The sequence below is a fragment of the Fusarium tjaetaba genome (assembly GCF_013396195.1).
Source record: "Fusarium tjaetaba strain NRRL 66243 chromosome Unknown NRRL66243_c0000087, whole genome shotgun sequence".
Lineage (NCBI taxonomy): Eukaryota > Fungi > Ascomycota > Sordariomycetes > Hypocreales > Nectriaceae > Fusarium > Fusarium tjaetaba.
Genome location: NW_023501283.1, coordinates 171,204 through 195,030, shown reverse-complemented (window position 1 = coordinate 195,030; position 23,827 = coordinate 171,204). Strand labels below are relative to the sequence as shown.

General features: G+C 47.6%; 10 protein-coding genes across 10 annotated transcripts; 7 read left to right on the top strand and 3 right to left on the bottom strand.

Moving 5' to 3' along the window:
- Positions 1–550: 550 nt before the first annotated feature.
- FTJAE_4609 (acyl thioester hydrolase mitochondrial precursor) lies at positions 551–2,030 on the top strand (the record flags this gene model as incomplete). The annotated part of the gene is made up of 2 exons (XM_037351030.1): positions 551–870; positions 959–2,030. 2 exons carry the CDS (start codon positions 551–553, stop codon positions 2,028–2,030), a joined length of 1,392 nt encoding a protein of 463 aa, XP_037208321.1.
- Positions 2,031–2,350: 320 nt separating this feature from the next.
- FTJAE_4608 (AB hydrolase superfamily) lies at positions 2,351–3,416 on the top strand (the record flags this gene model as incomplete). Its single annotated transcript, XM_037351029.1, has 2 exons — positions 2,351–2,410; positions 2,460–3,416. 2 exons carry the CDS (start codon positions 2,351–2,353, stop codon positions 3,414–3,416), a joined length of 1,017 nt encoding a protein of 338 aa, XP_037208320.1.
- Positions 3,417–3,691: 275 nt separating this feature from the next.
- Positions 3,692–4,132, bottom strand: FTJAE_4607 (COG3602 family; the record flags this gene model as incomplete). Its single annotated transcript, XM_037351028.1, has 1 exon — positions 3,692–4,132. One exon carries the CDS (start codon positions 4,130–4,132, stop codon positions 3,692–3,694), a length of 441 nt encoding a protein of 146 aa, XP_037208319.1.
- A 314-nt stretch (positions 4,133–4,446) lies between these two features.
- On the bottom strand, positions 4,447–6,438 carry FTJAE_4606 (pyruvate decarboxylase; the record flags this gene model as incomplete). Its single annotated transcript, XM_037351027.1, has 6 exons — positions 4,447–4,569; positions 4,624–4,834; positions 4,893–5,176; positions 5,228–5,359; positions 5,409–5,731; positions 5,904–6,438. The coding sequence occupies 6 exons, from the start codon at positions 6,436–6,438 to the stop codon at positions 4,447–4,449; spliced, it is 1,608 nt and encodes a 535-aa protein (XP_037208318.1).
- A 1,686-nt stretch (positions 6,439–8,124) lies between these two features.
- FTJAE_4605 (uncharacterized protein) lies at positions 8,125–9,412 on the bottom strand (the record flags this gene model as incomplete). The annotated part of the gene is made up of 2 exons (XM_037351026.1): positions 8,125–8,802; positions 8,852–9,412. 2 exons carry the CDS (start codon positions 9,410–9,412, stop codon positions 8,125–8,127), a joined length of 1,239 nt encoding a protein of 412 aa, XP_037208317.1.
- Positions 9,413–11,990: 2,578 nt separating this feature from the next.
- Positions 11,991–13,723, top strand: FTJAE_4604 (major facilitator superfamily transporter; the record flags this gene model as incomplete). The annotated part of the gene is made up of 2 exons (XM_037351025.1): positions 11,991–12,280; positions 12,334–13,723. 2 exons carry the CDS (start codon positions 11,991–11,993, stop codon positions 13,721–13,723), a joined length of 1,680 nt encoding a protein of 559 aa, XP_037208316.1.
- A 697-nt stretch (positions 13,724–14,420) lies between these two features.
- Positions 14,421–16,232, top strand: FTJAE_4603 (acid beta-fructofuranosidase precursor; the record flags this gene model as incomplete). The annotated part of the gene is made up of 1 exon (XM_037351024.1): positions 14,421–16,232. One exon carries the CDS (start codon positions 14,421–14,423, stop codon positions 16,230–16,232), a length of 1,812 nt encoding a protein of 603 aa, XP_037208315.1.
- Positions 16,233–16,702: 470 nt separating this feature from the next.
- FTJAE_4602 (uncharacterized protein) lies at positions 16,703–17,770 on the top strand (the record flags this gene model as incomplete). The annotated part of the gene is made up of 4 exons (XM_037351023.1): positions 16,703–16,807; positions 16,864–17,090; positions 17,137–17,483; positions 17,535–17,770. The coding sequence occupies 4 exons, from the start codon at positions 16,703–16,705 to the stop codon at positions 17,768–17,770; spliced, it is 915 nt and encodes a 304-aa protein (XP_037208314.1).
- Positions 17,771–18,733: 963 nt separating this feature from the next.
- On the top strand, positions 18,734–20,963 carry FTJAE_4601 (uncharacterized protein; the record flags this gene model as incomplete). The annotated part of the gene is made up of 7 exons (XM_037351022.1): positions 18,734–18,898; positions 18,948–18,984; positions 19,040–19,107; positions 19,155–19,528; positions 19,580–19,872; positions 19,912–20,051; positions 20,463–20,963. 7 exons carry the CDS (start codon positions 18,734–18,736, stop codon positions 20,961–20,963), a joined length of 1,578 nt encoding a protein of 525 aa, XP_037208313.1.
- Positions 20,964–21,383: 420 nt separating this feature from the next.
- FTJAE_4600 (heterokaryon incompatibility protein) lies at positions 21,384–22,307 on the top strand (the record flags this gene model as incomplete). Its single annotated transcript, XM_037351021.1, has 1 exon — positions 21,384–22,307. One exon carries the CDS (start codon positions 21,384–21,386, stop codon positions 22,305–22,307), a length of 924 nt encoding a protein of 307 aa, XP_037208312.1.
- Between the last annotated feature and the right edge of the window lie 1,520 nt (positions 22,308–23,827).

Genomic DNA, 23,827 nt, shown 5'->3' with positions numbered 1-23,827 from the left:
GAATTCTTTTGTACGATAGTTAAATTGATGGTCCTTATTTTTATCTTAACTCACATCCATTTCACACCGAATTCACGATGAACGAATGTCTTCTCATCCGGCTGCTTCATCACATCATTGGTACTTTGAGGTCATGACATCCAGTGCCGCTGCAGAATGTCACATATCACAACAAGCAAGGGTATGTCCATGTCCAAATGCAGATGTGAATGTCTTCGTTGGTTGGCTGATCAATTGGATGCTGGTTCCACCACCAGACCCATACATTTATGCAGGAACATCGAATGTAATGGCAATCGAAAAGAGAGGTTCGATCGCATTCTGCCAAAGTCTTACTGGATTTATTGAACCGCAGATTCATTTCCACGAAGCCGGTTTCATCCGCTCAAGTCTCATACAAGCTCGGTTATCAAAGTCCGCTGGGGTCTTATCTTAGCGTCTCTCGCTGACTTATCGGGTCTCTCCGGTTCGCTAAATCAGATCCGCCAGCGAACTTGAACATTGCGTCACACGACCATCAACAATTCAACTTCATTTTCACAACTCAACAATGATGTCCAGAAGTCGAGAAGCAAGGAGTATTGTCGCTTCGCTGCGCAGGCCACATGTGCTGCGACCAGTCAGCCCTGCATTGGCGCGTCCCAATGTCAGCAGCTTCCATACAACAACGCCAAGAAAAACAGATGGCGTATTTCAGGGCCTCGAGGATAAGAGGCAGCCGATGCCGTGGATAGAGGCCTTCGAGCGTCAGCAAAAGGGTCTCCCGGCTCATAAGTCCGATGACTATCCCAAGGAACGCGATTTGACCCCCAAGAAAATGAGCGACAGCTATCATCGCGTCGTGCTTCCTCTCAAGAAAGACCCTTGGTTGTCAGATACTTATGTCAACTCTTCGGGTCACATACGGCAAGCACATCAATTGAACCGGTTTCAAGCATTGAACTAACATCTATGATAGACTTGGAACATTATTTATGGATCTTGATGCACTCTCTGGAATCATCGTCTACAAACATACCGGCCCTGGAGTTACTACAGTGACCGCCGCTCTGGACCGTATCACAATAGCGCATCCACTCACCGAAATTTGTGATCTTGAGTATAGCGGTCAAGTCACTTATGCCTCTGGAAGGAGTAGTGTTGAAATCACCTGCAAAGTCGCCAAGGCCAGAGAAGAAGGCGAACCTAGCAAGCCAGAGGATGTCCTTCTGACATGCACCTTCACCATGGTCGCCTTAGATCCCAACACAAGAAAGCCAGTCAATATCCCCAAGCTGGTCCCCACCAATGAGGAGGAAGAGAAGATCTTCAAGGCTGGAGAGGCGAAATCGCTGTCCAAGAAGGAAAACTCCAAGGCCTCGCTCCTCCAAACTGAGCCCAACGATGCCGAATCTGCTCTGATTCATCAGATTTGGTTGCGGCAACTTGCGTACCATGACCCCAACAATGACCTTCGCCAACCTTCCAACGTCGTCGCTATGTCCAAGACCCAGCTTTCGACAGCTGCGATCATGCAACCTCAATACCGAAATCGTCATCAGACCATGATTTTCGGTGGTTTCCACTTAAAACAAACCTTTGAGCTTGCGTTCTGTTGTGCGGCCAGTTTTGCTCATGCCCGACCGACCTTCATCAGCGCTGATCCTTGCACGTTCCGAAATCCAGTTCCAGTCGGTAGTGTTCTGTACCTGACCGCTACTGTTGCATACACTGATCCCCCCCTGCTGGAGGAAGACGGCACTGAGCCTGGCTTCCCAGACCCCGAGAAGCCCATGACCCGTGTGCATGTCCGTGTTGACAGCAAGGTCCGTGACGTTGAGCATGGTGTTGCAAAACCAACTGGTCAGTTCAATTATACATTCTCCGTGCCCAAAGATCTGAAGGTCTTGCCGCATACGTATGAGGAGTACATGGTGTATATTGATGCTAGGAGACGTGTTTCGCTGGGTGATAGTCAGCGAAAGGAAGAGTCTAAGGCTTTCTCGGAGAAGAGGCCTGAAGCCACGGATAATGTCAACTTGATTGGATAAGGGATATTGGTGCTCATGTGAGCTGCCAACCAGCAAGCCTAGAAAGACTGGGATCCGAGGGAGAACAAGGAAGCTGGTAAGAATACCTGAGGAGAGGATGCAATCCTTATGTCCGAGTCTTAATACCGACGTGAGAACTCTTGTTATTAGTATAGTAAGAAGCCCAAAATGGATTACATTACTTCCACGTGCGATAAAACCGTTAACTCCGGGCTGGAGCACTACTTTTGGTCGAGACTTTGAACGGGACATTCACCTTTTCACAAATACACTCTCGAGATTCAGATTATCATATCGTGAACACGCCTACAACTACTAAGATGGCACTCTCAAGAGAGGAACGACTGCAGCTCGCAGCTATTGATCCCGAGCTGAACGATGTAAGTCTCCAACATCCACATAGATGGACTTCAAGCTGATCGGGCCCAGTACCTCAAAACAATAAATATTCCCCAAATTGACACTTCTGATCCAACGAAGGCGATCACAAGTTTGAGATGGTATATGAAAAGCCTGCATAAGCTGCCCGATCCAGAGAGCGGTGTTGCTGAGCGCGATATCCATTACACTGCAAGAGATGGGCACAAGTTGCGTGCTCACGTTTACGAGCCAGCTGAAAGGTCCGAGTCACCTCCACCGTTGGTTGTTTATATCCATGGCGGTGGGTGGACTATCGGATCCCCAGAAGATGCTCAGCGCTCGTGTCGTGATATTGTACAAAAGCTAGGGGTCGTTTGTCTGGCGCCTTCTTATCGTCAAGGACCTGAAGACCCATTTCCAGCTGGCATAAACGATATCTGGGACAGCTTGAAATGGATTGCTGCGAATGCAGAGTCTGAACTGAAGGTCTCACTATCGAAGGGTCTTATCATTGGTGGTTCATCAGCTGGTGGAAACATGGCTGCGATAGCCAGCCATCTGGCCCGAGATGATAAGCTTACTCCTGCGATAACTGGCGTCTTTCTGCTCGCTCCAATGATACTGCCACCAGAGAAGGAAGAAGCGCTGCCTGAGAAGTACAAGGGCCTTTATTTGTCTCGAACTCAAGCTGAGTGCAAGAACGATCCCATTCTCACGCCAGCCTTGGACAAGATATTCCACGACTCTGCAGCTGGAGATATGTCGTCGCCGCTCTTTGTCCCATTCATCTGGCCAACGGGTCACCAGGACTTACCTAGGACGTATTTCCAAGTTTGTGGAATGGATGTCCTTCGTGACGAGGCCTTGATCTACGAGCAAGTGTTACGTGAGGATAATGGGATTGAGACTCGGCTGGATATTTATCCTGGAATGCCTCATATCTTTTGGGGTGCTTTTGCGCATTTGAGCCAAGGGAAGAAAGCAGCTGTAGATCTTGTTAAAGGCATCAAGTGGCTTCTAAAGTGATAAGTCGGTCACTTGGCCTTGAATGCTGTGAAGTAGTATCTTATTCGACGTTCATAGGCTCTTATGATCTTATCCTGGCTAGGGAGGAAAGAAAACTCAGGAGCTTGACCCTAAGCAATGAAAATATTCAGGTAGATCTAGCCTATGCTTAGGTGACTCTTTTCTGAGTTTATTTTAACACCCTTTTCTAAAGGTCCGATTTTTCGTTGCTCCCTGAGGTCTGGTATATCGAAGAATCTCCCGAGACTCATCATTCTCCTCCATGTCCCTTGTCACTATACCTTCTCACTCTCTTGCTTCTTCTCCGCCGCTATCTGTACCAACACTTCCGATGACTCCTCCTCCCGACCAAGAGGCACAAAGATATGATCATGATAGAAACCACTAACTGGGTTACAACCAATTCCATTTGCCGCTAGTCTTGTCGAGATGACCGCCATGAATCCGACAGCTTCCAAGCTCGACGTGACATTGAGAGTGATCATTTTGCAGGGGAAGAAGTATTCGATCTTGTGTGACTCTGCGTATTCCTTACTGGTAATCACCGTGATGCCTTCAGATTCCTTGAAGATCATTTGAGTTTCGGATAGGGGTGGTAAGTTGGAGGTGTCGGTGAGCGTGGCGAAGACGTATGTGGTTGGATGGACTGTATGGGTGAGAGTTGAGAGGAGCTTGCTGAGCGAGAGCTCGCCAGGGTCGTTGGCCATGAGCGACATGATTGTGCACTTCAGAGAGACACTGTATCTATTGGCGACTAAACAGAACTTTTACTGAAGTACTCCGAAGCAACAGAGCAGACGTCTTTCAACGGTTTTGTATGTATTTTGATGGTGGAGGACAAAATGCGCATGCGGTCAATTGCAGGGCGCGCTTACAGAGCTAATGACGTCACTTCAGCCTTATTACTGTCAATGGTCAAGATTTTCAAGCATGTGTTGAACATTGACTATGCTAAACGAGTGATCTAAGTAGACACTTAAAACTCAATATAATTTTCACCTTGAGCAAGCATGCTGAGATAGGATTAAGCTCAAGCACCCTGGATACCGCTGGCCCCATGCTCAGCCTTGGCCTTGTTGAATGCATCAATAGCGGCACCAGTCTTGATAACAGCAGATGGTGCATCGAGAGGAGGTAAGACGAGTTCGACCAACTGTATTTCATCAGCAACGTCTCTATATCAAAGTGTAATATGGTGAAGTCTTACCTCAAGGCAGCCTACATTGCCAAAGTTAGGATCTTGAAGGAGTGTAGATAGCTCTCCGCAAGTCTTGATAGGCCCATGGTACTTAGATTCGAATGCCGGCCCGAAAGTCTTGCCGAGCTTGGAATAGTCTAGAACTGCGACCTCATTATAGAAGGCTTCCTTGCCGTGGATGAGACGCTCGACTGTATATCCGCCTTTGTTGAGCACGAATCTGGGTCATGTGAGCCAATGCTAAAGACGGTCGTCAGAACTGAGACGATGGTACTTACATGATTGGCTTGAGGTCCCAACGCAGCATATCTGCCATAGCCTGGATAGTGAGGTGCATGGAGCCCTCTCCAGTGACGAGGACAGGCCTCTTCCATTTCCCTTCGCTCTCCTTGATAGCCTGACCAACTCCAACAATGGCGCCAGTTGCATACCCAATGCTTCCATATACGGTTTGGTTGAACATCATCACACCGCTGGGGAGTTTGGTGTCGCACAGGCCGAAAGCGGAGGTACCGGTCTCACCAATGATGATATCTCCGGGTCGAAAGAAGGAGCTTAGTGCCTATGCCCGTCAGTATCAGCTTTCACTAGAACATACCAGGGAGTGACCTACGCCCCAGAGAAAATCTTGCTTGAGCTCATCGCCGGCTTGAAAGCTGAACTTTGGATAAGGATCCCAAGTGACGTGTCGTGAAGCAATAGAAACTGGATTCGAACGAAGAGAATAGACGAGGCGTTGAAGAACCTGAGAGAGTTAACAGGCTTTGTCAAAAGAGACTATAAGCTATACTCACATGCTTCATTGAGACCGGGTACTGGGTCTTGCCAATAGAGACCGTGAAACGTTGGAGGTCAATCACAATGGCATCCTGGTTTACAACAGTCGTAAACTCGCCCGTGTTGAAATCGGAAGGATAATTTCCGATCCAAATGACCGTGTCAACAGATTCAAGTGCCTCTTTGACTGCGGGCAGAGTGCCAGCGCCGGAGTGGACACCTGCGAACTGGGGAATGGCTTCATCAAGAACTCCTTTTCCCATTGCGGTGGTAAAGGTTGGGAGGTTGGTCAACTTGATCAACTCATGCGATTCTTCAAGGACACCGTTGCGCACAGCACCTACAGAGAGTTAGTGTGATCTGTTGCACAACTGGGAGTTACGACTTGCCTCCATCAACAATAATAGCTGGGTTATTCGATCTCTCCATCAACTTTCTGATTCCTTCAACAACAGTCTCCTCGAAAGTTGGATCGTTGGGGGGCAGCGCAGTAGAGATAGGGACGTTGAGACCTTCAGCGTCGATCATTTCGTACGCAATATCAACGCTGAGTCCTATATAGACAGGCCGGCTCTCACGCATCATAGTAGTAAGCGATTCATCGATCTCCCGGGCAGCAGTAGGCGCATAGTTGATCACAACAGTCGCAGCGGTGATGTGCTTAGCCATGTTCTCGTACATGTCGAATTTCCCGTTGCCAAGACTATGATGCATGATTCTCTTGTTGTGAACAGCATCGACAGTTGGGTAGCCAACAATATGCACAACAGGAACAAATTCCGCGTAGTGACCAGCCATACCGCAATAGGCGGAGAGTTCACCGGGACCAAAGGTGGTGACAAAGGCTCCCGCACCACGGACACGAGCATAGCCATCTGCTGCGTAAGAAGAGATGAGTTCATTGGGATTGCCTTTCCAGGCGAGGTCGTTGTCAGTGACGAGATCCAGGAGGGCGAGCTCGTAGTCTCCTGGGACACCAAAAACTGAGCGGATGCCGAGCTCGTGAAGACGGCGGAAGAGGTAGTCACCAACTTTGATCTGAGGCATGGTGGATGATGCAGTGAATTCCTGGTTCGATAGGAAGTGAAGTATCGAGTATAGTAAATGTATTGAGTAAGACTGTTGGGAAAGATGTGTTGCTCTGGCATTTCTGAGGGATCAAGCAGACATATTTATACTCGTATTTCGTTATCAAGGATGCCGTTGTGTTAAGGGCTGATGCCGTTGTAACCGCTTGTCGGACGAGAAGCATTGAAAATGGTTGTTCTGTACACCATGGCTGCTTATGTCGCATCATGATGGATGGTGCGGAATTAGAGCCCTCCAAGAGAAAATAGAATGCAACATATGGTTCTGCCATATCAGCCGTGCTCGTGCAGAGTAAGGTAGCATTGAGGCGCTGTGTTCCGCTCGGAGCCGTCAGTATAGTGAGCCGCAAGTGCCGTGCCAAGGTTCAGCAGACTTAGTGGCTTGCCCGCCGTTGGGGCAACGGTGACGGCCAAAAATATCCGCTGGTCCATGGCCCTGGTGCTTAGCAATTTTCACATCTGACATGCATTCAAGCTGATAAGGGATGACTGTCAAAATGTTAACCCCAAATTGTCCTTGTGTTGTTTTTGCTCACGATACTTCACCGACCTGGCTTATAGGTCACCCATTGTCGGGGACATCGCCTTGATAAGTGTAGGCTAAGAACATCTCGGCGACCCTCGTGACTAGTATTATAAAATTCGCTAAATGCTCTTTATGATGTTTAGGCATAGGAAACGCCAGAGCCCAATTGAAAGACAAGACAATGTGTGGATATGAAGGTCAAGTCAAGAATTATCGTATACGGCAGTGGAAAATAGTGACGGGGGAAGCACAGTATTTCGAAGAATTTCAGGGCCGGTGGGGTAGCCTAGGCTAGGGCTGCGGTGATACGCGGTAATAATTGATGGTTGCATTGCGGGCTAAACAAACATGCAATGACATTCCATCAAAGCCATCTATGTCACACTGCAACGAGGAAGCGGAATAAAACCGCGATCAGGCCAGAGATAATGCGAGTAAAGAGATCTTGGTATTGGAAATACTTGGAAAGCTTTATCTGTGTAACATAAGGCTGCCAATTCATGGACGTGAAATGACGAAGTCCTGCATAAGATGTCGGGTTCCCCGAAGTTGAGTGTGCCCATTGCAAAGAACCCGAGTCTCAACCGCCGCTAACTACATAAAAGAATGATGTACCTACAGACCAATAAGCATCCTTAGTCAAGGGCCAAGAAGAAGCACTTCACGCGGTATTATTATGAACTTTACTATACGTCGTGTTATTTGAAGCTCTTACTTACTGTCTTCTCGGTGAATTTCATCTAAGCTATTAACTATGGATGGCGGCGGGCTATAAGGTTAAGATGGCATCGCAGCTAATGTCGGGGGCCTCTAACCTCCGAGTTAAGACAATCTCCCGGGGTAGAAACACCTATTGCTTTCTGTCCATCATTAACGTTATTATCGCGCCCTACTTGCTCAATCCGCAGGAGGCGAATCTTCAAGGTAAGACAGTTTTTCCTGCTCCTCGCTTGGACTTACTTTAGGTTGCCTGAGGTCAAGGGGATGACGACTGAAACTCCCCATCATCGGTTCTATTACAAGGTTTCAGCTAGAAAGTTTCTGGAGGCTTCAAAGCATTACCAGTAAATCTAAGATATTATTTATCTATAATAACACTCTTGATTATAATTTGGCTTCCTAGGAAGTGGCAGAAAGCCCTTGGGGCTTGACGAAGAAGAAATGGCTTCCATCCTCGCGATGCAAGCGAGTGAGAAGAGACATGATCCTTCCGGGGACGCCAGCAGATGGCCGAGTAATCATGTAATAGCCGTTATTAGCTTGTCTAAAAAGTCCACTAATAAACTTAAACGAGTACCGGTTGTTGCCAGGTTCTCGTGGCTTGATGGACCAAGTGCAAGTAGGTCGTGCGAAAGGTTCGAGAGCCAAACCATGTCGTCCGCCAGGGCACACAATACCACGCTGTCCAACCTGGTTAATAGCAACGGGGTAACCTCTAAGAGGGTCGAAGTTCTCGAGGTTGATAGGGGGCCAGGGGTCCATTCGCCATTCAACAGGAGTACGTCTGTTTACACTGATGCGGGTTTGGGTAGCACCGACATCCTCAGCAGCGGCATAGGTATCCTGATTAGTCTCCCAAAAGAATGGATGGGAGCTGGCAGGATCGAGCAAGATCGTCTCAGCGAGTCTGATTGTTTCATTTCCGATGAATCGGATAAAGTTACGTTCCTGATCAAGTATTTGGCGGATATGTCGATCGATGGCACGCTGCCCTTCATCGAATCTGACATTCTGTGCTCCATGAGCAATTTGAAGAAGGTCGATGCCCTTAGAGACGGTGATCCAATAGTCAAGTACCTTTACACGTGTTAGTTGTAGTTCATCGTTTTAGACTATTTATACTTACAACTGTCTTTGATCTACTATAGTAGCCCACCAGGTCAGGGGACTCGTTCCAGGCTTGCTCGGAGAGCTGCCGCATAAAGGCTCTCTGACCATTGGCATTCAAGAAATTGTGAATCTGGGTGAGCCATCCCGGGATGTTATCGGCGCATGCTTGGAGTCTGTCGTCGAGCCGCTCTTGCAGGCTGCTTATTAGACGCTCATTCTCTGACTCGGTGAGATTTCGCTCAGAGATGTCATAAGCAGTATCTATAATATCCGCGACAGTCTTGTAGTGAGCCTGAATCTGAGCCATTGGCTGGTTCAATGTGTCGAGACGTATCGATATGATACCATTGGAGAGGGTGTCGGCGAGATCGTCTATAGATGACTGGATGATTTGCATCTCTCGCACGACTCCGTAGATGTCGGCTCTGGTGACTTTGGCATTAGGATCTGAAGTCAGATGGTCAAGAAACCGGCCAGCTGCCCAGCTACCTGTCTCGGAGATGACCCATGATATTCCGCTTGAGACAAGAGCCTTACCCGCAGACAGGAGGAGAAAGCTGGCCGCGATGGTAGCCATGTTGTGCAGAAAGCTTCATATAACCTGTAGCAAACAGCGTGCTAAGAGGGATTTCTGGTGTTTGTCGCTTGTTAGTGGTTTGCCAGTGAGAGAGATCTATGGGATCTTTATACTCATTTTTGTTGGGGGCTACATTTTGTTTTTGTTGATTGTTTATTGCTCGGTATTGAGGCCAATTGCTCACTTGGATCACAAGGTTTAACGCAGCAGCTCTACGACCTTCTGAGCTTGACATCAAGGTTCATATGTCCTTTGGCGTTATACATGACGCCTCATATTATGTCATAGTAAACATAAGCATGTTATTGTATAATCAGATTATTTAATGCCTCAATCGGCTATACCTCGCGTATTGCTTTAGGGACACTTTGACTTTTTGGTACTTATTTTTGTATGTTTTCGACCGAGTGTCACGATCTCGCTATTCCTCTATCTATTCTGCTCTCATGGTCTTCGAGCTCGAATCTCATGACTTATTTTGTTCTGGTACCCAGGCACCTAAGGAAACATTCTAGATGGACTCTCAGTCTAGCAGCACAGTCTGCATACAATATCACAAGCGAGACATATGTCTGGTTCCCTCTCATATCTTGGCAGGACAACGAGTTTGTATGTTGTAGTTCATATCGTTCATCTACGGAAAGCTCCAACATCTCAACTTAAAAAGACATAACCGTAAGAGCTTAGCCAAGTGTAATCAAAGTGAGACCAGCGATTGTCAGCTCCAAAGCTCTATAGCCTAGTGCGAAATCAGCCGCAGAACATACCGATAGATTTTGTCGCGCCTAATAGAATTAAGAAAGAAGTGACGGTATGCAAGCAATCAAGATCTGGCTATGGATATTCTAGCATCCACGTGGAACCCCTGGCATTGAAAAGACCCGAGGCAATGGTCTCCTCGTGATCAGCCCAACGGCTGCTGCCGATCAGCAAGGACCAGGCACAGGGTCGAGATCGGCATACAGCCACCATTCGTATTGCTACTTTATTTAAAGGTCAGTTATATTATGTTTCTTGCCTTTCTCTGGCTATTTCTATGATAAGAATTGTGATATTCCCAGCTGAGAGCGGTGATATCCAGGCCAGCAGTGCGGGAACAACAAACCTTGAGCCAGGTGGCCATCCCAATGCAACCACCGTATTATATTCTCACTGATGTATCCTTTCTGTTCTATACTCGTCTTAAGAATATACTCTATTTTGTTTTGTCCAATCTGTTTGACGGAGCGGACATTGAGCAGACTAACATTCCGGGCACCGGATTTAGGCTCTGCATGCCTGCTAGACTGTCACTGCCAGTGTCAAGATCTAGATGCAGTTTCATTCTTTAGGGAAAGAGTTTCATAATGCATTTTCATAACCAGGATATAACCGCTGTATGAACTTTCATATCTCACCTCTTATAAGATTACCAATAACTTTTAACTTTGTAGCAAGTCAAGAAGCCACCGAGGCAACGTAACGTTCACGGCATAGATAACAAATATATCTTGGCATAATAGAGAGTCTAGCTAATTTCTATACAAACTATACTTCCTCTTGTTGATATCTCGCATGTCTTACAGTGTGCTCTGAGGTCGGGGAAAGGTTACAGGATAATGAGGAAGAGATAACATGAGATAACATATCTTATCTTATCAGAGTTTATCAGAGATAAGTGTTTCTTAAAACGGTGATTTCGTGAGACAACGTTATCGGGTAGACTTACCCTAGGCCTACGATTCTAATCACTCAGGCTCTTGCAATTCTCTTCTTCTGTTACTTATCAGAACCAAGATTATCCTGTTGCTCGTGGACGAGTATTAATATCTTTTAGAGTGAACTAAAAGTGAATTGCGCAATGGATTATATCTTTTACTTATACCTGTTTGTTTGTGAATTACAAAGCGTCGGGAAACATAATGTTCCATTTTGTGCTCATTCAAGCAAAGCTCGAACCATTGAAAACACTTATGCCTGCACATAGCCTTATGTGACATATAAAGCACTCATTTCAAAGCTCTAGTACCCCGGTTTAGGGTACTTTTTACTGCAAATCGCACAGCTCTTTTGCAGTGGTCATGTGCAACACTCCAGACTACACCACCAAGCCCAGACTCCTAATGCAGTTTAAACCTGGCATCTCGGACCGACAATTTTGGGAAACCACAGAAGTCCATGAATGACATCCTTGACTCTGCGAAAAACCGTCGGACCGACGAGCTCGACCCCGTTAGTTTCGCCCCCCAGCCCCAGATTCTCTTCTCCTTAACCCCAGCTTTTGCTTGGCCTGCATCGCCATCTCCATCCCCAGACCCATCAAGCGCCCCTCAAAAGCATATCTCGGGACGTGCGACACGAGATTCTGCCTTCCCCGGACCGACGAACGAGCCAGATCTGGAGTTTATGAGATGACGAACTGCGCCTAGAGACCTCATGAGCTGATCTCGACCCCACTGGTCGCGGATTTGGAGTCCCAAAACCCCGAGAACTGACTGAGATTTCCCGTTGGACACTGCCACTCGGAGAATTGTACCATACCCTAGCTTAACTGTTCATACAAGAGACACCGTTAGTGTCTCGAACTTTAACTCCAAACATGAGCCAAGGCGGCGAGAACGCGTCCCTGGACACCGTGTCACCAACCAACACCATCACAATGGCTTCTAAACTGTCATCAAAGGTCAACCATATTCCCGCTGATGAGCCGAAGAGGCAAGCCCAGAATGCAGAAGCCAGCGCCGCCACGGCGCTAGAGCACGAGCTTACCTTTCGCGACGCGGTGCGTCTCTACCCCAAGGCCATTGGCTTCTCACTGCTCTTCTCCATGGCGATTATCATGGAAGGCTACGACATGGCTCTCATTGGCTCGTTTTACGGATATGAATCGTACGTTATTCCCTGTTTCCACGGCAGGCGAAAACGCTAATTTGCTTTTTTAGGTTCCGCAACAAGTATGGCAACCAACCAGATCCCGATGGCGGCATGGTTATCTCTGCGGATTGGCAGACGTACATCCAAGTCGGCGGCATGTGCGGGCAGATCTTCGGGCTGTATCTCAATGGCTGGGTGTCTGACGCTATTGGATACAAGAAGACTATGATACTGGCGCAGATCATCATGGTCGCTTTCACGTTTATCGTGTTCTTTGCGAAGAATATCCAGATGATCCTTGCGGGTCAGATTCTGATGGGCATTCCATGGGGTGTCTTTCAGACCTTGACGTTGGCATATGCGTCTGATATCGCTCCCGTGGTTCTCAGGCCTTATCTCACGGCATACGTGAATCTCTGCTGGGTTATCGGACAATTGATATCAGCAGGGGTCCTCCGTGGACTTCTCAATCTGGACAATGAATGGTCATATCGCGTTCCATTTGCGTTGCAATGGATATGGCCACCGTTCATCATCGTCGGCACGATCTTCGCGCCAGAGTCGCCTTGGTGGTTGGTTCGCATGGGCCGTCACGAAGACGCAAAGAAAGCTATCCTAGGCCTCGTCACGCCTCAGCCTGATCTCAAGTTCGATGCTGATGCGCAAGTCTCAATGATCCACGAGACGAATGAGCTTGAAAAGGCTACGTCTGCGGGCACTAACTATTGGCACTGCTTCATGAGAGCTGACTTGAGACGGACTGAGATTGCGTCCATCACATACGTCGCGCAAGCCATGTGCGGCAGCGTTCTCATGGGGTATTCAGTCCAATTTTATGAACGCGCAGGACTCTCGTCAAACAGCGCGTTTACCCTTAACATTGTACAGTATTCTGTAGGCGCAATCGGCGTCATCCTTTCATGGTTCCTTATGGCGAGATATGGACGTCGCGCGCTGTACATCGCCGGCACAACCTCGCTTTTCATAATCCTTTTAGTAGTCGGTGGCCTTGGATTCGCACCTCAAAGCAAGACAGGACCTTCGTGGGCGATTGGCAGCCTTCTGATCTTCTATACCTTTATTTACGATCTAGCAGTCGGACCGGTCTGCTACACCATTGTCGCAGAAATTCCATCAACACGATTGAAAGCGAAAACGATTGTATTGGCGCGCAATTTTAATAACATGGCAGGGCTGGTAAATAATACGTTGATGCCAAGAATGCTTGGTGTACATGCATGGAACTGGGGTGCAAAAACAGGTCTTTTCTGGGCGGCGTTTTGTTTTCTCATCATGGTGTGGGCGTATTTCCGTCTTCCGGAACCAAAAGGGAGGACGTATGGAGAGTTGGATGTTTTGTTCGAGCATCGAGTCAGCGCACGCAAATTTGCCAAAGCGCGGGTGGATCAATTTGGAGACAGCACGGGAGCTGTCGAGGTTGATGCGCATTCTAGATAACGGTTTGGACTGGGTAAACTATGGGTATATAACGGGACACGGGTGTAATCAATTTGCATATCTTGCTCACCGTGGCTTCAGTCGCGGCCGAATCACAACTGCAGGCGAAATAATTAGCCAAGACATTGTCACCCTGCAGTGGCATCGCATCTGCAGTGAAGCAGCTGACATGACAATCTGTTGCTCTCTCTGTAAGGGGAAATAATCGGGTACTTCCCAAATGAGTAGTAGATAGCAATGGAAGTTAGTTAATCATGACGGGAGGCGCGGGGAACGCTCAAACCTCGGATCTGATCTCGGTCCGTCAAGATTGCATTGCATTCGTTGCATTGCAACGGATAATTCTAGCGTCAACTCTAGATAGACACGCCTTTTCTCTTGGCCCCATTGACGATCTACGAGTGTTCCCCACACAAAAATCCCTTCTCGTCGGCTGATTAGCTGCAGCTGCAGTCTTGTCGGTCCGACGACATCGGCAAACCGAATCGGTTAGGGGCGTAATCTGGGGTCTAGAGAGGTCGGCTGAATTACCTACTTATTAGGCAAAACCCGGGCTCGACCATTTGTCGTTGCCTCATTTTTCTTCCATTTATTTTTATATCTTTCGACATTCCTTCGACGTTTAATGACTGCATTCGAGAAGCATAAAGTGACGACGGAGGCGAAAACGTACTTGGGCACTCCCAAAAGAAGCACAATGACGGTCAAGAACACTACACCCCGCCCTCGATGGCATCCTTCGCCGACATACCACCTCAAAGCACCTCGGGGTTGGATCAATGATCCGTGCGCACCCGGATATGACCCCTCAACAGGCACATACCACCTATCTTATCAATGTCAGTACACCCATTCAATCCCTCTCGGCCAACTTTTACAGTATATGCTGACTTTGCCACCAGGGAACCCCAAATCCTGCGATTGGGGTGACATCACTTGGGGTCATTACACAAGCAGAGACGGTCTTACCTGGAAGCAAAACACACAAAATCCAGTCTTAGAACCTTCTGAGCCTTACGATGACAAGGGCATCTTCACTGGCTGTCTTCACCCTACTGGTCTGCAAGGAGAAGAAGGCCAACTCACTGTTATTTACTCATCCATCACAAATCTTCCCATTCACTGGACTTTACCGTATACCCGAAACTGCGCTGGATTGTCAGTGGCGACATCGACAGACGGTGGTAAGACATGGCAAAAGAGTGAACAAAACCCAATCTTGGAGGGTGAACCGGAGGATCTCACCGTCACAGGGTTCAGGGACCCATATCTTGCAGAATGGCCTGCTTTGGATGAAATGAGAGGCGAGGCAAGCTTGTATGGCTTTGTTTCGGGAGGAATTGTCGACGGCGGACCTACAGTGTTTATCTACGCGATCTCACCAACCGACTTGACACAGTGGACATATCTCGGCCCTTTGATCGATTTACCCACAGGATACAGCCCCTCTGGAAGATGGGGCGGCGACTTCGGTGTCAACTGGGAGTGCGTTAACTTTATGACTCTTCACAACGAGTCCGAGGAGCGACCTTTCTTGCTTATGGGAACCGAAGGTGGAGTTAAGCCTGGTGCTAAGGAGGGCAGTGATCAGTGGTCGCTTTGGATGGCTGGATCTCTTGAGCAGACCGAACAAGGCCCCCGGATAAAGCCCGAGTACAGCGGAATTCTCGACCATGGATGTCTATATGCACCTAATTCCTACGAGCATCCTATCACAAAGAACAGGATCGTTTGGGGATGGTTGAAGGAGGACGAGCTTACCTTGGCTCGACGCGAATCCAAGGGTTGGACCGGATACTTCTCTATCCCTCGCGAGCTGTTCTTATACACCGTCGAAAATGTAACGAGGACCCTAACTTCATCGCTGGCCGATATTGGTTGCATTAAGGCCACTGAGAATGGGCGAGGATCAAACGCAGTTCAGACATTGGGAATTCGGCCACTGCCAGACCTGCAAGGACTTCGAAGGGGAAAGCCTGGCTACTGGAGTAACATCAACTGCAATGCCAAGCTTGGAAAGCTTGTTGACACACAAACCGGAAGTTGGGAGTTGGAAGCCACAATCAAGGTCTCACCAAACGACCAAGGCCTTGGATTATGGATTCGACACAATGAAGACTTGTCTGAAGGAGCAGCCATTCATTTCTCCCCCCAAAACGAGAAAATCACCGTCGACCGAAGCAAATCCAACCACGAAGCCGATATCGAAAAGGACGCTGTTTCCGGGCCTTTCACCCTTTTCTACTCTGACAGAAACGGCTCAGAGGAATTGGAGAAGCTACACTTGAGAATCTTCTGCGACGGCGATGTTCTCGAGGTTTTTGCCAACGATCGATTCGCTTTATCGACTATGGTTTATGCGGATGGTAGAGACTGCACGGGCTTGAGTTGGTTTGTTGAAGGAAATGGAGCAAGCGAGACTGTTTTTGAATCAGTGAAGCTATGGGAGAATATGAAGGAGGTGGTTGAGGTTGATGAGCCTGTTGTTTATGAGCGAAGTCAGTTGTGATGAACAGCTTCTGACGGATCGGCGCATGGAGTTATCATTATCGGGTTTATGATAGTCGAAAAGCCATAAATTGAACCTTTTCCCATCAAATATCTTTCAAGTTTTTCTTGACCTTTACGATCAAGGTTCTGAGTTTCCTTTCCTCCCGAGTGACGATGTTATGTTATGATGGGGATACTACGTTTGGTGGCGGTCAGCAGTCGTTAGGTCTGAGGTGGCGAGGTTGAAGTTACTACCGTAATGGGCAGTACGCCCCGCCATGCTGCGACCTCACGGTTGGCAAAACTTCCGTATCTGTCAATTGTCAAACCCTGCTTACTTTACTCCTCTATAAATGCAGGCTTATCATGTTGAAAACCAGCTGGTTTCCTACACAAAAAGAGTTTTTAGTTGGATCTCCTTGCCTACAAAATCATCACTTTGGATTATAAAATTGCCCGGGTTTCTACTGTATCGATTGACATATTATCATGAAAGTTGTTGCAGTCGCCGGCGGTACTGGAAGCGTGGGTAGCACCATCGTTGATGGTCTCGTAGAGTATGGGAAACACAAGGTGTATGCTCTGTCTAGGAAGGTAAGCAATTCTTTTGCGATGGGTTGACTTTGTGGCCTGATATTGATTAGCAATAGGAACGACCGCCTCAAGGCGCTGTGAACTACCTCAAAGTGGATTATAATGATCCCGATGCTATCACGAAAGCCCTAGAGGCTGTAGGGGTCAACATTCTCATTTGCGCTATCAGCGTCGTATCACCAGACGCAAACCAGGCACAGAAGAATCTGATCCGAGCCGCTGAACGGTCTTCAACTACTGAGCGCTTCGTTATTAGTAGTTTTGATATGCTGCATGTCAAAGAGTAAGTAAGCCCTGGACTCCTCAAGCATGACTGACCATCGGTATAGAGATATTGAACTCTCGCCATTGACCAGATACACCTTTGAGGCTATCGATGAGCTTGAAAAGACTAACCTGACGTACACTCGCATTGCCAACGGCTGGTTTCTCGACTACTACGGCATGCCGCACTGGAAGTGTAATCTCGAGCCGTGGATCAATATCATCAACATGAAAAGCAAATGGGCAGTCATTCCAGCTGATGGAAATATCCAAGCCAGCTTCCTCACATCTCAGGATATGTCCCGGTTTGTCGCACGCCTGATGGATCTTGAAAAGTGGGATACCATCAGTGCCATTCGGGCCAACACCTTGTCATTCAACGAACTGGTGTCGGCGGCGGAAAAGGCCAGAGGTAATAGTATGTCCATTGCTACCAGCCACTGCTTACTAAAACTACAACTAGGTATTAAATTTGATGTTGCTGTTGATAGTCTGGAGAAGTTGAAGTCTGGTAAAATTTCATTCTTTCCAGATTATCCTTCGATTGGTCACGGTGAAGGTGATGAGGCATTCTTCGCCATGATCCATTATCAAGCTGGCATTGGCAGGTATCTTGTGCCTCGAGATCTTCCACCGTTAGACGACAAGTTTCCAGACTTGAAAGTCACAACTCCTTTAGAGGTCATGGAAAGTGCCTGAAAGGGGAAATGATGTTGTTCATTTATTGGCCTATCAGTTGTGAACTTTAGAGCTTACTCAAGGTTCTACAGAGGCTCTGGACTCAATTGGCATTGAACATTAATAATGTGTTGAACTATGATCTTACAGTGCAGAGTGCAATAATTTCACCGGCTTTCAAGGCTAGTCACAGTCACTTTAAACTGTTCTCAGGTTGTTTCATCACGCCAAGAAGGGTTCCGGGGTCACATTCAATCGAACTCCTCTCAAAGCATACCGCCCAAAGATAATGCAACTGGTCCCTGGAGCCATTGAGACAAGCAGCAATGGCGAAGTTGTGGATGTCCCTTGCATTATAAGTCGCTCAGTACACGGCGATTCTCCTGAACTATTGAACCTTGTCTCCCTCCCCGTTCTTTGATTCACAGCGCCCAATAGCTAGCAGTAGGTTATAACAGCTCTTTTGGGGTAAGAAACAGCCATCTGGCGTTTCACACTAATTCCGCAGGCCTCAAACCCGCGGATTTCTTCCCCGAGCTAGCGTCTGTGCGCTCTATCGTTCATAACTGACTCGGTGACTCGGAATCCATTAACTCGGAACCGGCCCATAATTGAAATTGTGAGACGAATCCGCTCTCCAGCTTGATTCGCCGCTTGTAAGCCCAACAGCCACTTGCTCCCTGGCTAACGAACTTTATCACTCTTCACCCAAAGCCACATGGCTGTTTCCGGCTAACCGATCGCTCTTGTTAACGGTAGCATGTTCCGATCGTTCATAACTTGGGACGAAATGGCGTCAAGTAAGCAGCCCACAATTCGATGGTCTGATCTGGGCTCGCTTCTCGACTTTTTAGTCCTTAGCCACTTTCTCGCATCGGTTGCGTCTTCTACTGACTTAAATGTCTGCCAAGCCGCTGCTCTACAGCTTGGTGAGTGTCTTGTTTTCTCCTTGTCGTCACTCCTTCATAGAAGACGTCTATGGCCATGGCTGCTTCAGATTATGCCTCCGAGTCCAGGGGTGCGGTCGCCATCGCTGTCATGGCGACCCTGTCGTCGATCTCTCTGATCGTGGTATCCCTGCGAGTTTACGCCAGGGCCATCATGCTGAGAAACTTTGGCGTCGATGACGCATGCGCGATCCTTGCTTGCGTGGGTGTCTCGATCAATATTGGGAGATCTTCTTGCTAATGAGAAACAGTTATTGACGATCGCTGACGCTTGCATTATTGCAACAAGTAAAGACACCCCGTCAAGGAACTTTTTCGTAAACAGTTTACTAACATACTATAGACGTTAGAAATGGCCTTGGCTCTCATATATCTACACTTTCTGGCGAACAGATCAGCAATTTCCTAAGGGTAGGCTCTGCAGGAACTCAATCGACAATTTAGCTAAGACAGACCAGATGTTCTACTTCTCAACCGTCGTCTACAACGTTGCCCTAGCAGTCATCAAGACTGTCTTTCTCCTCCAGTACTACCGAGCGATACCTGTACGCCAGTATAAGAAGACATACATCGCATCCGTCGTCCTCGTCACCTGCTGGAGTCTTTCCCAGATCTTTCTCAATACTTTTATGTGCTGGCCCATCGCATCTTTTTGGGATGTCACGATCAAGGGCACCTGTATTCTCAACAAATCTTCGTTCTATGTCGGCGCGGCGGGTAATATCTTGACTGATATCCTGATCATGGTCCTCCCGATTCCTGTTCTTCGCAGTCTGAAGCTCGGTCGGCGCCAAAAGTGGATTCTTATGTCCGTCTTTTGCCTCGGAATATTGTGAGTTTCCTTTTTCTTTCTGCGCTCGTTTCTGGAACTAATAGGAAACAGCACGTGTCTTATCTCACTCGTTCGTATCAAGTTCCTTAATATTGGCACGGATATCACATGGCATAATGTCGAATCAGCATCTTGGTCAGTCAGCGAGTTGTGCTGCGGTATCATCTGCGCTTGCGTTCCAACTCTCCGGCCTCTGTTATCAGGCCATGACCGCGGCTCTAGCCATAACCAGTCATCGTATTCACGACATGAAAACTCGAGGACCGGTGCCACGGCTCGCCAAACAGGTACCTCTCGGAGCCATGAAATGCATGATCTGCCCAGGACGCTCCATTCATCTGAGAGTAAGGATCAGTTACGTCCCCTACAATCAACAATTGTAGTGCGTACCGATGTCGACCAAAAGCGAAGTCGACCGCATCCAGGACATGGCTCAGAAACGCACCGCGTAGTGATACAAGGAAATGACGAACAAAGACATAGTTTGTCCAGCGACTCCGAGGATCCCTTTTCCATGCACCAGGTAGTTTAAAATAGTATATCAAAACAATACAGCAATTCGATATACTAATATTCCTGTAAAGGATATAAAGTCTTCTTCCTTATAAACCCTCTGTACTGTTCCAGACTTTCCATCCCGCTCACTCAGTGGCTGCACAAGGTCAAGCCAGTTAGTCTGCCTTGGGCATGAATTTCAACACTCAGCCTCCACAAAACGGTGTCTTAGGCTATTTCACAGCCCAACAAAGCGTCAATAGTGCAACTGCCTTACCGCAGGATTCTGAAATATAAATCTCGTCAGGGTTTTAGAGCTCAACGATTGCATCACACTTTCCGTCCCCAAGACCTAGCTTTCATTATCGGTATAATGAGTCTTTATTATCCTCTTACTTCTAACGAGAAGCATTCTGACATCAGGATTTGCATACTGCAGCCAAAAAGCCATGGCATTATGATTAGTTGCAAGCTGGAAACTCTCAACCTTCTGGGAGATAGTATCGACTACGAAGCCCTTTCCTACGCTTGGGGAAGCTCTGGAGATCAGGCAACGATAGCAGTGAATAACACCACGCTACAAGTCACCCAAAATCTGAAAGACGCCCTGACGTATCTAAGACATGACTCAAAGCCACGTCCCCTCTGGATCGACGCGATCTGCATCAATCAATCCGATGTCGATGAGCGCAGTTCGCAAGTTCGTCTGATGGGCCGGATCTATTCCTCTGCCTCGTGTGTAATTTCATGGCTTGGGCTCGAGGATGATCCCATCGACTACGTTGAACAAATGAAGAAGGCCAGGGCATTGATCGAATTGGTCAGGTCATGCTCGACAGACGAACTGTTCGCACTCCTGTTGGACAGCCCAAGCAAAGAGGACCTTGAAGAAGTATTTGAAGATGGTCTCTATTCTCTTCAACTTATCATCGGCGATTGAAAGTACCGCCCAACATATCGGCAAAGAGCTTGGATTATCCAAGAGGTCAGCTTGGCCCGAGTTTGGAAATTGCAGTCGGGTGATCTTTGCGTTTCAGAGGGGGGCATTGAAGCAGTGATGGAAATACTTCAGGATCCCAGGATAAAAACTGTCATGAAGAAGAAGTATCAAGCACGAAGTCTTCGAGCACTGATAAGTCTTAATTCTTTCCTGTCTGTATCGGTCTGTCGCGGCATTCTCTCTGCCTCCGAAACGTCACTTTCAGAGTTGGCCATAAGTTTCCCGAATTGGGAAACGTCAGCTTTAAGAACCCCCAGGACTCAGGGTTCTTGGCCTTTGCTTAGCCTCTTGAGACATAGCTGGTCGAGGCTATGCACAGATCCAAGGGACAAAGTGTTTTCTATCTTGGCAGCCTCCGACATGAAAGATAGTCGTTCCGAACGACTCAAAATCGATTATACGAGATCGATCTCTAGAGTCTACACAGACTCAGTCAAAGCCATTATTGAGACCACCTCTTCTCTCGATGTTCTTTCTTGTGTCAGTGCGGCAGATAGAACCGGTTCGTGGGACCTGCCATCTTGGGTTCCGAATTGGGAGATGTACAAAACGCCTATCATAGCGGATCGCCCAATCTCTTATGACGAACAACGAGCCATGGGCACTACAGTAGCTCGAGTCAGCTTTGAAAACAGTTCTGGAAAGGAAATACTACTTGCTTCGGGGATTTGCTTCGGCAAAGTAGTAGGGTTGATAGACCCGTTGATCAATGTCGACGCCGAGCGGATGGGAGACAAGGCCGGAATTGCGAACCTCGAATACCTGAGCTTATACCACCAACTCCCGCCGGTTTTCAAGAAGCTATCGACATTAGCCCTGCCGAATCGACTTTCGGGTGAATCTTTTCGCCGGACGTGCTCTCTTGGTCTTCTTGGTCACAATGTCGATGATTCATTCCGAGAGCTTCTCGATGAACTACCTCTAGAATCCTTGGACAACGAAGAAGCCCCAAGTTCCACTCTTGAGAGCCCCATCAAAAGGTTTGGCTACAGTAATAGAACTATGGCATCAGCATTAGTCAACCGATCAATATTCTTGGTCAAGCCTACCAATATGGGCAAAAGACAGCTCAGCTATGAGATCGGAATAGGGGAGGCCAAAGCAGTCCAAGAATCTGACCTTGTGTGCCCCCTTGAGGGCTGTGGGACGCCACTAATTTTGCGGCCAATGGGCTCGCAGCACGTGGTGGTTTGTGCTACATATGTTGATTCCTTGATGACTGGATTCGGAATGTCCTGCATGAGAGAGGGGCTATTTGAGGCTCAGATATTCCACCTCGTCTAAGCTTTCCTTCAGTTAGGAGTCTATATAAAGCTTCATCCCTTAACTTAATCATGTCCTTGATACAAACCTCCATACATCATCTCAAGAGCCAGCTTAGAAACCTCACTCCCCTACAACATTAAGTTTATCTACCTCTTGCTGGTTAGTAATACTGTCAAGTGTCAAGGTCACCATGATGCACTAACAGTCATAGTTCATGATGAATATGGAAAAAGAGAAGGTCGCAATACCGCAATCAGGATCAGCGGTCAAGTCATCTGACAACACGGGTCAGGCAACAAATCAACAACCTGAGACAGAAACAACTACCCAGCAAGAACTAGATACTTCGGAGAGACGACCTAGGAAGCCGAAAGACAAGTGACGTCCTTTAAGCCGTTGGCCATGTATGCACGAAATAGCTATTCTGAGAATTCAACACTGGTTATGGAAAAGAGACCTACAAGATCTAATATTTGTTACCAGTAACAATGTGATCCATCAGCAGTAGAGGCATTTTGCTTCTTCTTGTTACGTATTCTGTGCGGCTGAAAAGCCCTTTCATGCGTGTCAACTTATGTGGCTTAAACCATTGGATTATGCCCTACGACTTTGTTTCATCCCACCATTTGCAACCAATAGACGTCCCTCATGATATCCGTAAGGTGTCACAATGTTTGTAATTTCATGCGTTCTAATCCTTCTCCAGGCCAGTCGCAACAGGTCTTATCTCTTCTCCCGTTCCAGCTCCCTTCACATGAATTTCTTATGCCGGTTCTCTTGTGAATTCCTTGAATTCTCATACCTACACATGAGTCTTCTTGCCCCGGCATTTGAGACGCATCAGGCAATCTTTGCAGATAGCAATGGACCCCGATATTCTTGCCCTTCTCTTCCCACTAGAAGCAAACGCAACAAGAGCCTTTCGACTCCGCGAAAATGCGTCATTTCATTACGAACCAAGTACCCCGCTCAGTGACTGCCAAACCTGGGACATTGGGATGAATTGGGACGACTATGAACGTCTCCGGATCCGTTTTCATCATCCTCGATGTAAATCTGGATTTCCTGACAAAGTCAGGCAGCCTGAATACAAGAGGCCTCGCTGGACGATTGGGAGTGATCCAACATCTACTGTCTACTTGGGGAAAGATCTTCTAGGCGAAGCTGAAGCCCTGGAACTAACCGTTTATCGCGAGCATACGCCTTACATTATTTTATCTCGCTGTTCGAGTAGCATCGAATGCTATGATCAGCCTATGATCTCTGTTAGCTTCGATGCCCAAAACAAATCAGAAGATTTCTGTGGTAGCTCTATTCTTGCATTCCGGCCAGGTTCCATTGCGCCATGGAAGAATGTGACGATAGGTATAGGGCCACTTTCTTTTCGGATTATGTTTCAGAACCATCATCAGAGCCCCCCTAGTCCTCTATAGCTTCGGAATCTAGTCCAAAGTGCGTCCTGGTTCCCCCCAGTGGGATCTGGTGTTGGGAGTAGATACCCATTGCTCGAGCCACAACGTTATCATCAATGTGAAATT